This window comes from Giraffa tippelskirchi, chromosome 14 (genome assembly GCF_054371585.1).
Source record: "Giraffa tippelskirchi isolate mGirTip1 chromosome 14, T2T-mGirTip1v1.2.pri, whole genome shotgun sequence".
NCBI classification, from domain to species: Eukaryota; Metazoa; Chordata; class Mammalia; order Artiodactyla; family Giraffidae; genus Giraffa; species Giraffa tippelskirchi.
The window spans coordinates 41322281-41338376 of record NC_137288.1 but is presented as its reverse complement, the minus strand read 5'-3'; the positions used below and the strand labels follow the sequence as shown (position 1 = coordinate 41338376).

At 38.2% G+C, this 16096-nt stretch overlaps 2 protein-coding genes across 5 annotated transcripts in view; one reads left to right on the top strand and one right to left on the bottom strand.

Annotated features, from left to right (window-relative positions):
• CDH2 (cadherin 2) overlaps nt 1–16096 on the bottom strand; it is a 394092-nt gene that overhangs the window by 258632 nt on the left and 119364 nt on the right. The window contains exon 2 of the mRNA XM_081563143.1: nt 4270–4360. The gene's annotated coding sequence lies outside the window, so the exon portion shown is untranslated. The remainder of the gene's footprint in view (nt 1–4269; nt 4361–16096) is intronic.
• LOC145534850 (uncharacterized) overlaps nt 1–16096 on the top strand; it is a 71476-nt gene that overhangs the window by 3008 nt on the left and 52372 nt on the right. For 2 of the 4 annotated variants that reach the window (XR_014075018.1, XM_081563147.1), the window contains exons 2-3: nt 11950–12198; nt 13698–14205. Coding sequence is in view for 2 of the 4 variants with exons in the window: in XM_081563147.1 (XP_081419273.1) it covers nt 14163–14205 (43 nt within the window). In the remaining 2 variants the exon portion in view is untranslated. Of the gene's footprint in view, nt 1–11946; nt 12199–13697; nt 14206–16096 lie in introns of all 4 variants that reach the window. The other 2 variants (XR_014075019.1, XM_081563146.1) reach the window with 2 other exon arrangements.

The following is a 16096-nucleotide window of genomic DNA, read 5'->3' as shown; positions in this document are numbered from 1 at the left end:
ATCAGAAAAGGCAGGGAACTATTTAGTTTGATCAGCAGAGCCTAGAAAATCTAACCCAAGACTTTGATCAGAATCTTAAAGGCATTCCTCTGCGGTACATGATTTTTTCTTGATTGTTTTGTTTGTCTGTTTTTAAAAATCACAAAATCAATCCAGTTGTTTGGATGATGTACACCTTTAAGAAATCTTTCATTTCTCTATAGGCGCTGTGGTTCAGACCACCGACAGCACCTCCTATAATCAATATAGCAAAATCAGATTATTATGAAAGTTAAAGTAAAAGTATATTTGCTATTCTTAGTTTCCCAAAGTTAATGTTAGAAAAACCTTTACTATCTGACAATAAAAGATATGCGATCCTCCAAAATATTGAATTTATTATGAACAACCAGTATCATAATCAACATTTTTCCAGAAATAAAATTCTTAACCCTGTGCAAAATTTCCAACATAAAAATAAATGTTTTTATCCTTAGTTACCATTTTCCCAACTTGTTTTATTTGAAAAATATTTGCTTTTGACTGCAGTTGTCTTCACTAAACATTTCTCCACCTTTGTCCTCCTTTGAGTCAAAACCCATGGCTAATATAATTTCTAAGCTCTGTGATTGATGCTATGTTTAAAAATCTGTATTTCTTCTGAGTCAGCTTACAATATCTTAAAAACAAGCAAGCAGGACAAAACATAAAGGAGGGGGTAGGTGGGGGAGAAAAGAACAAAGGGATACTCAGCAATCACACTGTTGACTTGTTTTTATGGTTTGTTTAAATGTCAATTTCTGAGACTGGAAATGAGTGGCCTTGTGCTTTGAACCAGCCATTAGGAGGTGCTCATACTTTAAAACAAACTCTTCTAAACCTTTAAAGCTACATAGAGTCTAGGTTTTATGTTTTGTAGAACTGATCTTTAATTTTAGTAATTTTATTTCCCTGAACTTAACAACTTGTAAAAATTGTCAAGTGAACAGTTCTGGAAACTCATGTCATCCAATTAGTCCAAAACACAAATGTTTTTGTGTCATCTATCACCACAGAACACTAGACAGACTCATCAGGTTCAAAGGAAAACATGTATTTGAGAAAGAACAACCTTTCAGCTACTTTACCTTCAGAGGAATATAGTTGATGTTAGTTGGTGTAGAGCAGGGGTCTCCAGGAAGTCTTCCCTGGGGCTGTATCTACTTTTGTAATATAGAAGGGTTTGTTTGTATCCTGAATATTCTCCAGGGTAGATCCTGCTTTTGTAATGCAGTTTCACAGCTGTTTATTATGGACACCATTCAGACTGTTAACTATCCATTTTGTTTCCCACCATTATTGCTTTTTATTTGTTGTCCAGCCCCACACTGGCTACTTGACAAGTGTTAGGTGCAAATATGAACACGCATGGAACAAAAGGCTAAAGAACAAGTAAAGCCACCAGAAAACCTGGAAGGTTTCCCTGGTCTCCGAGGCAGTGTTTGGAGGAGAGTAAAGGATTTTAGGCTGGGTATTTGTAGTAGACATTCTTGTTAAGGGGTTATAGGTGTTGGTACAAGTACTAACATTTTACAATGCTGTGAATTACTTACCTGATTAAACACAACGGCTTCAGTAACTTCATGTCAAATCTCAAGTTCCATGTGACTCAAACATTGACACTAAACATTTTTTTTAAAATTTCGATATTGAAGAAGACCCATGCACAAAAGTTTAAAATTATACCACTAATAAATAGAGATCTTTTTTTTTTTTTCCCTAGGCCATGCTACTTGGCTTCCGGGATATTTCCCTGACCCAGGATTGAACCTGTGCCCTTGGCAGTGAAAGAAGATAGTCCTAACCACTGAGCAGTCACGGCATTCCCACAGACAGCTAATTTTTTAAAAAGAATTATTATTACTAGGAGTTAACTCCTGATGAGTAGGAATACTTATCTTACTTTCATATCTTTGGCACTCATAAATAAGTCTGAAGCTCAGGCTCCCCCCGCCCCCCCACCCTGACCCAGCCAGCACCACATAATGTAAATCATGACACCTACTGGCAGCATAGGGTTCTGCACCCTAGTTCCATAAGACATTCAAGCCCCTTGTTACTTAAGATAGGTTTTTCAAATGTATGTTTATGTTGAGTCACCATTAAAATTTACTAGAAAAATTATATCTTGGAGCACGATTATAAGTGTGGATAGGCTAAATTATGCTGTGCTAACAAACAGTTCCTGAAACTCAGTGGCTTAAATTAACAAAGATTTAATTATTGCACACACTGTATCTGTTACACATTATTAATAATGAAAAGTGCGAAGTAAAGATTGAAAGTCAATTCCACCTCCAACCCCACAGTTAATTACTAGCCTGCTGTTCCAGGGATAGTCACTAAAGGCTTGAGATATCATTTTCTATTCATTGATCAGGGTCTTTCCAATTTGCATCAATTCCACACCACTTTAATTGACGTAGCTTTATAATGTATTAACTATTTGAGAAGATATATCTCTTCCTCTTACTGTTCTTTATTTTAAAAAATATTATTCTCACATGATTACTCTTCCAGAAGTTTAGTATTATTTGGCTAAATTACTCCAAATCATATTTGACTTTTATTTGAATAGCATTAAGCTACTGATTGGCTTCCCAGGTGGCTCAGTGGTAAAGAATCCACCTGCCAGTGCAGGAGACATAGGAGACGTGGGTTCGATGCCTGGGTTGGAAAGATGCCCTGGAGAAGGAAATGACAACTCCATTATTCTTGCTTGAAAAATCCCATGGACAGAGAGAGGACCCTGGTGGGCTACAGTCCATGAAGTCACAAAATTTGGACATGACTGAGCACACCAATAAGCTACTCATTAATCTGGCAATAATTTTATCTGTAAAATAGTCTTCCCATAAGAGTCCTTTCTGTCTCTCAAAATATTTTTCATGTTCTTCATATGTTAAATGTGTTTTTATTGAACTCGATCTTTGGAATTTTATATTTTTGTTGCAACGAGTGAAATTATTTACATACTTTTATTTCCACATTTGCTATTACTTGCCTATGGACATGCTATTGTTTTTGTATTTTTCTCTTGTAATAAATGAAATAATTCTACAGGTTTTCCATAAGGTGTCGTTTTGAATTTTCTTTAAATGAATCATTGTTGTTTATGTCTTTTACTTATCTCTTAGCTCTGGGTCATGTCTTCTAGTATTGACCAAAGCCTTCTAATAAGGATGTTAAAAATTATTATTGACTTTTCCACATGTAATGCAAATCCCCCTTGGTTTTAACCATTAGAAATGTATGAAAGTGACTATTTTTAATCATGTTGATGGCATATTGTAAGCTATGAGTGTTTTCAATAATTGTGACAGTTGAATTTTTTAATGGCTTCCTCAAACATTATTATGGTTATATTTTTCTTAGTTGACTTAATACTTTAATTATATATGCTAATAAAGTATGTAATATTATTTTTGCATTCCTGAAATAAATCCTATTTGATGATTTTTTTAATGTAGTGTCAAGTTCTATTTCTAGGACTTTATTCATGATTTTAAAACTTCATATTCATTTGGAGATATATTGATGTTTTTCTTATATTGATACCCTTGAAAAATTTTAGTAGTTTATTTAGTTCTGAAACTACTGTATTAGAAGTACTTGTAAATAGTAAATACTTGTAAAAGTATTGTATTGTGCTTATTTACATAATTTTATTTAGCATTTGCTAATATTAGAAATTTGCTTTTATTCTATTTTTTAAAAAGTATTTGGATCTATTTAATTTTATTTTAATTTTGTAACTCAATTCTTCCTTTCTAAAAATTGATCCTGTTTTCTTTTTCTAAAATTTAGTTTGTTTGGGTTCTTCGTAACACACAGAAAAATATTTATACTTAAGAATTCACTTTTGCATACCACCTCTGTTTGAACATTTTTGTATATTACTTTTTAATCTCTTCCCTAGTTCAGTAGTTCTTAGAGAGGTGTGTTTTCATTTCTAAGTGGTTGAACCTTGTTTTCAGTAACAAAAATTTTACATTTTCATCCCATTGTTGTGGAGTTAATGTAGTACATGATTTTGGTTTCTTTGGATTACTGACTTTACTTTTAGTCTAGTATCTATTGCCATACATGCTTCTAGCATATTTTACAGAAAGAAATTTACTAGTAATGTCAAGATCTGTGACAGGTTGGGCTGTTGCCCTACTCAATGGCTAACAAGTTGGCTTCCATGGTTGTATGAATGTTTGAAGACAAGTGATTCCTGTGTCAGAGAGAAAGGATTTTACTACTCACAGCAATAGCAATCGCTAGAATGTCATCATTCCTGTGTCAGTTCCCCATGCTGAGATTTCCACAGGACCAGGTGAAGAGGGTCAGGTGACACCTATACACAGAAGAGGAACCCTGAGTTTAGAGAACCCAATTCTTTTATAAAACGCAATAAGCACGCCATTCCTTTGTTCCAAAAGTGTGCTGTCTCTATCCCCCAAAACTTTAAGCAAGCTCTTTGCTCCAGAAGGAGATAACATCTCTCTCTTCCAAAGTTATTTTCTCTAAAAAGCAGCCTTGGAAGAATGGTCTGAAATAAAGGCATCCAGTGCCTCTGCTCGTAAGATGTGCAGAAATGCAAGACTGCTGTGGGGAATTATCTCCCACCTGGAAAGCAGAGGACAAATATGCTTATATATTGCATTGGCCAAAAAGTTTGTTTGAGTTTGTCCATAGCACCTTATGGAATTTTTTGGCCAATCCATTATATTAGTTCTACCTTGTTCAGATGTTTAATAATTTTTATAAAATTTATAATTTATAATATATAAATATATTAAATAATTTATAATTTTATAATATATAATATACTTATGTATAATTATATAATTGATAATTTATATAATTTATAATTTTAAAAATATATAATATATAAGTTTTATAATATAGACACTGATATAAAGAGATATTTGATATGTCTATCTATCTATCTATAATCTTTTGATGTTTAACAGGGTAGACAGATAAGGTTATGTGTTTAAAATACCATGTCCTACGTTTTAAATACTCATGTGTTTTAAGCTATTAAGCTTTAGTACTCAGTATTTTTATTTCTTTACTGTTTGTGATTATGATTTTGTCAATATATAAGAACACTTTTAAGTCCCATTTGTGTAGGTTGCTACCTCAGCTATAATTATTTCAATTATTATTTAGATCTCTCTTAAAAGTATTAAATCTCTGGATTATTTTTATTCAACCTGGATACACTTTGCCTTTTAATAGGGAGATTTATACTATATTCATTAATTTTGTTGGTCTCACTCAGATAATTTTTTTGTCTGGTTTTTGTTTGCTTACCATTTAACCTCTGTTCTACAGGCTATTTTGTTTATTTTTATATTCTCAATGTTTTAGACAGCAGACTTCCTGTGTTTGGTTCTGTTAGTGGCTATCTCATAATAACATATGCTCATAACTACTTTTTATTAATCGAAATAGCAACAAAGAGGCTCTTATTTATTAATTGTGTTTCCTTTATCCATTTCTTCCCCACTCTTAGTCTTTAAAAATTAATCCAGGGTCTTCCCTTGTGGTCCAGTGGCTAAGACTCAGTGCTCCTAATATGGGAGGCCTGGGTTCAATCCCTAGTTGGGGAACTAAGATACCACACATTGCAACTAGGAGTCTGAATGCCACAGCTAAGACCTGGTGCAGCCAAATAAATAAAAAATAAATATTAAAAAATTAATCTAAATTAATATTAAGAAATTAATCATTTAAACTTGATCATCAATATATCTATACATATTCTTCTTTTCAAGACACTGGAATTTCTAAGCTGTTGCATTTTATTACCCTGATGTTCAATTTTCAGCATTAGCTTTGTTCTCTACAGTCACATTTTGCAACAACTGCTGCAACACTAACTTCACTGGTTCAAAGGCCAAGAGAAATTTCCCTAAACTCTCCAGTTTCTCTGTGCTTTGGAGCCAAGGTGGAAGTGAACCAGAATTCCAGTGAATCTATACAGCCAGCACAAGGGAACAAAGTTGACCCTTTTGCAAACTGGGGCAGAATAAAGAGGAAGAAAGCAAGCTGAGAGTTCCCCTCTGTGGATGCCAGAATTCATGGAATATTTCCCAGAGCCCTAGGAATGATCTTCTCCTTTTCCATCATCCAAAGTTTCTCTGGGGAGTTATGTCCTTACATATTCCCCGTTCTGTTCTTTTCACCTCTCCACTACTTCCTTAGATCTCCCACTTCAAACTTCATAGCCTAATAAGTATACATTTTAACATAACCCAAATGCATGGGAGCACTTGTCTTAGTAATGTTTCTCGCTTCCATGAAAGAATACCGTAGACTGGGGGGCTTAAACAACACAAATCTCTTTCCTCACTGTTCTAGAGGCTAGAAGAGATCAGGATGTCAGCCTGACTGGGTTCTGGAAAGCAAAAGTGAAAGTTAGTTGCACAGTCATGTCTGACTCTGCGATTCCACAGACTACAGCCTGTCCTGCCCCTCTGTCCATGGTTTTCTCCAGGCAAGAGTACTAGAGTGGGTTGCCATTTCCTTCTCCAGGGACTGGGTTCTGGGGACAGCTCTTTTTCTGGTTTGCAGGTAGTCTTCTTGCTGTGGGCTCTCAGGGCCTCTCCTTGGTGTGTGCCCTTGGAGAAAGAGAGAAGGCCCGCTGTTCTTATAAAGTCACCAATCCCATTGGATTAGGACCCCACCCTAATGGCTTTATTTAACTTCAATTATTTAAAAGTCCTATCTCAAAGTATGGGCTTCCCTGTTGACTCAGATAGTAAAGAATCTGTCTGCAATGCAGGGTACCCAGGCTCGATCCCTGGGTTAAGAAGATCCCCTGGAGAAGGGAATACCTACCCACACCAGTATTCTTGCCTGAAAAATCCCATGAACAGAGGAGTGCAGACTACAGTCCATGGGGTCACAAAGAGTCAGACACAACTGAGCAGCTAACACACACACATCTCAAAATACAGTCATTTTAGGGGTTAAAGCTTCAACATATGAATTTAAGGGGAGACATGTAAGGCTTCCCAAGTGGCACTAGTGGTAAAGAACCCACCTGCCAGTGCAGGAGACATAAGAGACTCAAGTTCCATCCCTGGGTTGGGAAGATCCCCTGGAGGAGGGCTTGCAACCTATTCCAGTATTCTTGCCTGGAAGATTCCATGGACAGAGGAGCCTAGTGCAGTCCATGGGGTTGCAAAGAGTTAGACACGACAGAAGTGACTTAGCATGCACATAACAACATTATAACCCTTAAGACCTTCATTTATGATGCAGTTGGGGTTTAAAAGTCCTCCCCATTTTTTCTTAAGTTGCCTTCTTTTTTCAAGACTTGTTCAGGGACATGTCGAGGAAGCACTGATTGAATCCGTAGGTGATGCTACAGGCTCTGGTGTATATGGTCCTTCCCTGTGAATAGCTCTGCCCTGTTTGTTAGTCTCGGACTAGCCCCTGTTTACCATAAGCTCTTTAAGGCCAGGACTGATTGATTTTTATTTGCCTTGGTGCCTAGGGCAGTGTCTAGCTCAGTGTATGCCTGTAATCAATGCTGGATAAATGTAAAGCATGAATACTAGACAATCTGTATTGAATGAGGCATATGGAAATCTTAGGAGAGACAAAGAGGAGGAATGGTTGGTGAGGGGGGAGGGTGTGGTACCCTGTGGGGACAGGACCTGAGCTCTGGGTGACTGAGGACTGGATCTCACTGCTTCATCACCAGGGTGTCCTGGGTGCTGTTAGGGGAGTCACAAGTTTTCCACCCGGCAATGACATTCCAAGCCCCTTTCAGAAATAAACATTTTGTGAATTAGTAAAAAAATTGCCACAAAGGGTACTAGTCTGCAGTCTAGCATCTGGGAAAATCAGCAGCAATAGCTAAGTTGCCCGGAGGACATATACCTCATAAAGTAGTAGAAATCAGTATAGCAAAACTGTCAGTGGTCTTTAGGGAATAATATTAATCTCCCCATGCAGTCTTTTCTCGTAGAAGTTCTTTGTAGGAAAGAAGGCCTTGTGGTGATAAGCTTATGTCCTTTATAGATGAAATTGGGACCAGTGACCCTTAAATTTAGCTAGAAAATAATAATACATTTTTAACTCGAGTCTGATCAGAAAGACTGAATGTGCCTTGTGCGAAGATAAAGATGGAAAAAAATTATCACCAGCCTAAGTATTTCCACCGCTGTTTTGCATGCTTCGCATATGCATCACAGAAAAAAGGGAAAGTTTAGGGGTCAAATCTTTTAGCCAGAGTCTTTTCTCTCTCTCAGAAACATACTGTACCCAAACTGCATTCCTTTTTCAGATTTAAAAATAATCCGAGACCTTTGATCAACAGAGTTTTTCACAAGATGCTAAACATTTGGGGTGAAAGGAAACGTTCTTACATTCACTTAACAGCACTGCTCTTTTAGTTGTTGGCATAGATTTATTTTTGAAGCTTGAAGTGCTTGCTAATTTCCCAATTAGAAGCTCCTGTAATTGCCATATTAGCACCATCTTCTCTACCTTTTCTGTATGCTCTGCTCTTACCTGGCTTCTGCCGCATCCTCCCTGGGAACCCGGTTTCACACTCCTGGGCTGTGGTGGAGACCACCTTCACCAGGAAGAGCCAACATTAGCAACAGAATACCTTGCGAACCTCCCAACACTCTCCTCCTTCATCTCCCCTTCCCATTGATTCCAGCTCCATTCCTGAACAACCAGGGGCTAAAACCCATGAAGCTTTTTTCACCGGCAGAGTCTGAAGAAGGCTTTATCTTGGCAAGGCGTAGATCCCTTACGATTATACAGTGGAAGTGAGAAATAGATTCAAGGGATTAGATCTGATAGAGTGCCTGAAGAACTATGGACGGAGGTTTGTGACATTATACAGGAGGCAATGACCAAGGCCATCCCCAAGAAAAAGAAGTGCAAAAAGGCAAAATGGTTGTCTGAGGAGGCCTTACAAATAGCTGAGAAAAGAAGAGAAGCTAAAGGCAAAGGAGAAAAGGAAAGATATAACCATTTCAATGCAGAGTTCCAAAGAATAGCAAGGAGAGATACGAAAAACTTCCTCAGTGATCAATGCAAAGAAACAGAGGAAAACAATAGAATGGGAAAGACAAGGAATCTCTCCAAGTAAATTATAGATACCAAGGGAACATTTCACGCAAAGATGGGCACAATAAAGGACAGAAATGGTATGGACCTAACAGAAGAAGAAGATATTAAGAAGAGGTGGCAAGAATACACAGAAGACAAAAAAGATCTTCACAACCCACATAATCATGATGGTATGATCACTCACCTAGAGCCAGACATCCTGGAATGTGAAGTCAAGTGGGCTTTAGGAAGCATCACTATGAACAAAGCTAGTGGAGGTGATGGAATACTAGTTGAGCTATTTCAAATCCTGAAAGATGATGCTGTGAAAGTGCTGCACTCAATATGCCAGCAAATTTGGAAACTCAGCAGTGGTCACAGGACTGGAAAAGGTCAGTTTTCATTCCAAGCTCAAAGAAAGGCAATGCCAAAGAATGTTCAAACTACGGCACAATTGCACTCATCTCACCCGCTAGCAACGTAATGCTCAAAATTCTCCAAGTCAGACTTCAACAGTATGTGTGTGAATCATGAACTTCCAGACCTTCAAGCTGATTTAGAAAAGGCAGAGGAACCAGAGATCAAATTGCCAACATCTGCTGGATCATTGAAAAAGCAAGAGAGTTCCAGAAAAACATCTATTTCTGCTTTACTGACGACACCAAAGCCTTTGACTGTGCGGATCACAACAAACTGGAAAATTCTTCAAGAGATGGGAATACCAGACCACCTGACCTGCCTCTTGAGAAATCTGTATGCAGGTCAAGAAGCAACAGTTAGAACTGGACATGGAACAACACACTGGTTCCAAATAGGAAAAGGAGTACGTCAAGGCTGTATATTGTCACCCTGCTGATTTAACTTATATGCAGAGTACATCATGAGAAATGCCGGGCTGGATAAAGTACAAGCTAGAATCAAGATTGCTAGGAGAAATATCAATAACCTCAGATATGCAGATGACACTACCCTCATGGCAGAAAGCGAAGAAGAACTAAAGAGCCTCTTGATGAAAGTGAAAGGGGAGAGTGAAGAAGTTAGCTTAAAGCTCAACATTCAGAAAACTAAGATCATAGCATCTGGTCCCATCACTTCATGGCAAATAGATGGGAAACAGTGGAAACAGTGACAGACTTGATTTTTGGGGGCTCTAAAATCACTGCAGATGGTGACTGCAGCCATGAAATTAAAAGACGCTTGCTCCCTGGAAGAAGAGTTATGACCAACCTAAGCAGCATATTTAAAAGCAGAGACATTACTTTGCCAACAAAGTCCATCTAGTCAAAGCTATGGTTTTTCCATTAGTCATGTATGGATGTGAGAGTTGGACCATAAAGAAACCTGAGCACCAAAGAATTGATTCTTTTGAACATTGGTGTTGGAGAAGACTCTTGAGAGTCCCTTGGACAGCAAGGAGATCCAACCAGTCAATCCTAAAGGAAATCAGTCTGAATGTTCTTTGGAATGACTCATGCTGAAGCTGAAACTCCAATACTTTGGCTACCTCATGCAAAGAACTGACTCATTTGAAAAGACCCTGATGCTGGGACAAGTTGAAGGTAGGAGGAGAAGGGGACAACAGAGGATGAGATGGTTGGATGGCATCACTGATTCAATGGATATGAGTTTGAGTAAGCTCAGGGAGTTGCTGATGGACAGTGAAGCCTGGCATGCTGCAGTCCATGGGGTCACAAAGAGTCTGACACGACTGAGCGACTGAACTGAACTGAGTGTCTTTTATTTCATTGAAGACTTAAATCATTTTAATATAAAATACTATAATCTCTTGAGAGTATACTTCAGTGCTTTTCTATTTCAGTTGACTGCCATAAATATCTCATCTTGATTTATTTTTTTAAAGCTGATTTTCCAAAGAAAATAACTCTCCTTAAGAAAGTGGGGGGATATTTATTCGCATTAAGGAGAAATTTAAAAGAATCAACTATTAGTACAAGCTTTGTTAAATAAACCTGTATATAATTTATAATTAGCATCACGAAGAGTTTTTCTATAGCTGGTGAATCTCCTGAGTGTGTTGATTGCTACTTTTAAATATAAGTATTTTTTTTTCTTTAGAACTTTTCTTCTTGGAATTGAAATACTAAATAAATGGGAAGGTGGTTGGGACAGAAGACTGCTATTAGCTCAGGCAGCAATTTACACCAGACAATGAACTGGGTTTCGTTGGCATAAGAGTTGTAATGGTGGTTTTGATTCTGCAAATAAAAAGCACCAACTTCTCCAAAAGTTCTTGTCATAATATTAGTTATATGCTTCTATGTTCTTATAATACATCTGAGAGATGATTTTAATCATTTCCTAAATAGAAGATTAAGAAAAAAGATTCAGGTGCATCTAGACATTCTTTTCTGAAGTGCTAGAGTAATGACAAAAGTCTAGGGTATTTAGAAATATTTCAAACTATGAATGGATGCTCAGGAAAAATTGCCTTCATTGACAACTCAGTTAATTATAGCAGTTCTGTTTTGTTCAAAGCCCCATTATTTGGCTGTAAAAAAAATCACTGTAGGTTAAAAATGGACTCACGTTAACTTCTTTATAGGTATAGCATTTTACATAGTTTTTTCTTTTTTAACAAAAAAATCTTGATTCTTTTCAAAATCCACTGAATATAAATACTCTAAAAATACATACACTCAAAAATAGTATTCTGTGACATAAAATCACAGTATTATTTTATACACTGTAATATATTTCTTTCAGATTTTTAAAGCAACTTTTGTTAAGAATGAGCTTGACCTGAGTAGAGATACATGAGGTACACACATTTGAATGTGCATTTTGTAAATTATATTTATGAGAGTGTTAGCGAATCTATGTCTTTCGTTTTCCAAGCAGCTCTCCGGGAGACCAGAGTGTGGCTATCACGGAGTCCTTCGATTTGAACAGAGATCCTTTCTCTATAACTAATTCAACGCATGGCTATATGGGTAATTTTGAACAAGTGGATCTTTCTCCAACCTGAAAGGCTGCCAGGAGGGAGAATGAGTGAGAAAAAGAGGGCTTCAAAGGCGTCTCAGAGAACCACAAAGCAATCACGAAGCACCACTGGATTGCCACAATCTCCTTACAGAAGTGCATTGAGAGGTAGTGATACAGAAAAGTTGAGGACGCGTCATCACAATAAAATACTCTATAATACCTGGGACACTGTTGGAAATGATTCTGTCATCAAACAGAGTGCCCCAAACCGTGGAAACTCACTATATCTCCCATGAGGAATTTTTTAAAGAACTGTGATAGTCTCCCCTCCCCATTATTTCACAGAATTTCAGAAAGCAGTGAAATATGAAATACAGAAGACTAGAAAAGTAAAATAGGAACTGCTATTGTAACCTTTATATGTCACATTTAACGGAAAAAAATCCTTTTAGCCAAAGATTACATTATACAAGTGTATAAATTATGATTAGTTACTCTAAATTTAGATATGACTGTTTTATTAAACCCAAAGTGTGGGAATAAATCATTAAAGAGGGTGTAGTCTTCTGGCCCTTTGATGTCCTGACAAATGGAATACATTCTGGGTTGTATCAGAGCTCCAGTACCACAGTAAATGGAGGATAACCTGACTTTGCAAATGTCAATGAAAACACTTTAATAGTGCCAATAAAGTGAACAATCCCAATGAATTAAAACAGTATCATTGAATACTTAATGGTGCTATTGTTTTTGAATATTGGAAAAAGAAGAAAATAGAACAGAAAGAAAGCCAAGCAAATAATGATGAGGAATAAGGTGGGAATTGATTATTGAGAACAAAGCAAAAACTCTGTTATAAAAGGGCTTTGGGGCCATAAGAGTGACTTATTGTAAGCCTAGATCTTTATGCTGCTTGAATACTCCTTGCCAAGGAGAGGAATGATGCCAGGTCCTAGACTCAGGCTGAGCCCACAAATGGGGACTACATTTTTAATGTGAATCGTGCTATGATGTAAATTATGCTGAGCATAAGTGATATGCCGGAAGTAATGTTTAATACAAGAGTCAAAACCACATCAGGGATGGTTCAGAATCCATTAATTCATTTTCAAGCATTGTACATGTACCTGGAAATACGAATTTTAGACTAAAGACTTGTCTAAAAATTATGTTAAAGGGGGATGTGTTGAATGAACCCAAGGAAGCAAATACGTTAAAAGCAGTATTTTATATAGTTTAGTAGCAGAAGGACTTCAATGTGAAATGATTATAATTGGGTAGTACACTTGGGAAATTATTAGAGTGCTTCAAATTAAGATGTGGTGTGTACCAGTATCTTAAAATTTTAATTAGTGTGTTTGCTTTTCTACACATCCTTATACTTCATCTTCCTCTCTTCAGTCAGGGTTATCATTGATTGTCTAAAGGAAAGTGAAGATTATCAAGGTAAAAATGCAAAGAAACAATCGACGCTAAAGTTTTGAGATATAAAACAGATTTTGAAACTTTTGAAGGGCCAATAGAATTGCAAGTTAACGTCCTTGATGACAAGAGTAGACATTATTAGAGAAAAGAGTGGTTTGTATAAAGAAGAGGGTTCCTATCAAAAATGGCAAGTTTAGAAGTCTATGTGTCTAACCAGGATTTTTTTTTTCTTTCCATAGGATGCACAGATAAAAAACAAAACAACTTCCTGACCAGAAGAGCAATGAAATAAAGTAGAATAAATTATGACTCAGGGGCCTGAGAACTGGGTCTTCCCCTCTGCCCTCTCCTAAGATCAATCCCTAATGAGTAAGGATGATGGAAACCCCACTGATATTTGGGGGATTCCAAGAAAGAGATGCACGGCCCAGCTTTCAGATAGAGTAGGAAGGTCTCAAGCATTTGCAGGGCTCTGTGTTGAGCATGGAACCCAGGCTATAGAGTAGGAACGGCTGGAGAAGAGCATGCAAGAATATTCCTACCTCCGAGTAGGTACAGATATAGAGGAGCAGAGCAGACGAGTCTAAGGAGGAAGCAGAATGAACACAGAGGTGGCCCATGAGCAGAGAAGGGCATTTCAGTTATGCACACGATGACCTGGGTGCCACAAGACCAAAGGCCAGTAATGATCTCATCAGAGGCCAATGCGGCTGGATGCTGATGGATTTGGACCAGTGCTTCTCAAAGGTGAGTGCACACCAGAATCACCTGGAGGCCTGTTAGATTCCTGGGCCCTTGTCCAGAGTTTCTGATTCAGCAGGTCCATGTGGTATGGGGCCCAATGATTGGCATTTCTAACAAGTCCCTGGGTGGCACTAGTGTGCTGGTTGAAAACCTCACTTTGAAAAACGATGCTGTTGCTGCTGCTAAGTCGCTTCAGTCATGTCTGACTCTGTGCGACCCCATAGATGGCAGCCCACCAGGCTCCACCGTCCCTGGGATTCTCCAGGCAAGAACACTGGAGTGGGTTGCCATTTCCTTCTCCAATGCATGGAAGTGAAAAGTGAAAGTTAAATCGCTCAATGCTACTCTGGATCAAATGTCTTTCCCCCAAACTTAAGATGGTATATACAACACCCTCCTCCCTTGACCCCCCCCCCACACAGATGCACACTCAGAATTTAAATGGCCCCTGGAGAGATGTGAGAGAGAAAGAGAAGGGGACACATTCTGATACTCTGAGAAATTACCCCAAAGAGTGTATACCCAAAAGTACTAAGTAATCATAAATCTGAGTGCACCTTGATTTCCATATAAAATTCACCACCATTAGCAGAAATCGGTGCTTGGGTGCTAAGTTCATTGCAGTTATAGAGAAGTAAAGAAATTTACCATTTGCACAGCTAAATTTTGCTACTGTGAAAATTAGTGCCCATTTGCAACTGAGCACACGCATACACACACACACACACAAACACTGCTAGCATTTAGTTCAAACTTTGTACTGATATTGAAATACAAATTTAGGACTTCTAGAGATGAAATATTCAGAAAGGATGTGTGGGTCCTTGGACAGAGTGAAGCTCTGTTAGACCACATGTTGCTTTTTAACCCACCTAAAAGTGAGATGCTTCCATACCCCCAAACCAGCATTGTGCTGCCTCTGCCCTGGGCCTCTTCAGAGAACAGAGGAAACTGGAGCTCTGTCTGAGTGGACAGCCCTTCTGAGAGCTACAAGAAGGCAGAGCATCTGTGTGCTGGGATGTGCCCCCAGTCACAGTCCTCCATCTGGGCTCCCATACAAACAGACTTAGTGTTCCATTTGTGACTTGCTCTGGGTCCTTGAGCAAAATAAAAATAACAATGTTGAGCCCCTATAGGAGGGGTTTCCACTCTTTTCAAGGGTCCAGTGTAAAATGTAAGAATGGGTCAGACGGCAGTTACATGGAGCTCACCTGGTAGGGCTTGTTTCTTTTCTTCTATTTCTTCTTTTTTTTATTGGAGTTTAGTTGCCCCACAATGTTTGGTTAGTTTCTTCTGTACAGCAAAGTGAATCAGCTCAGCTCAGTTCAGTTCAGTCATTCAGTCGTGTCTGACTCTCTGTGACCCCCTGGACTGCAGCATGCCTCCCTGTCAATCACCAACTCCGGAGCTTAATCAAACTCATGGCCATCGAGTTGGTGATGCCATCCAACCATCTCATCCTCTGTCGTCCCCTTCTCCTCCAACATTCAGTATTTCCCAGCATCAGGGTCTTTTCCAATGAGTCAGTTCGTCGCATCAGGTGGCCAAGGTATTGGGAGTTTCAGCTTCAGTATTAGTCCTTCCAATGAATATTCAGGACTGATTTCCTTTAGGATGGACTGGTTGGATCTGCTTGCAGTCCAAGGGACTCTCAAGAGTCTACTCCAACACCAATGTTCAAAAGAATCAATTCTTTGGTGCTCAGGTTTCTTTATGGTCAAACTCTCACATCCATACATGACTAATGGAAAAACCATAGCTTTGACTAGACAGACCCTTTGTTGGTAAATTAATGTCTCTGCTTTTTAATATACTGCTTAGGTTGGTCATAACTTTTCTTCCAAGGAGCAAGCGTCTTTTAATTTCATGACTGCAGTCACCATCTGCAGTGATT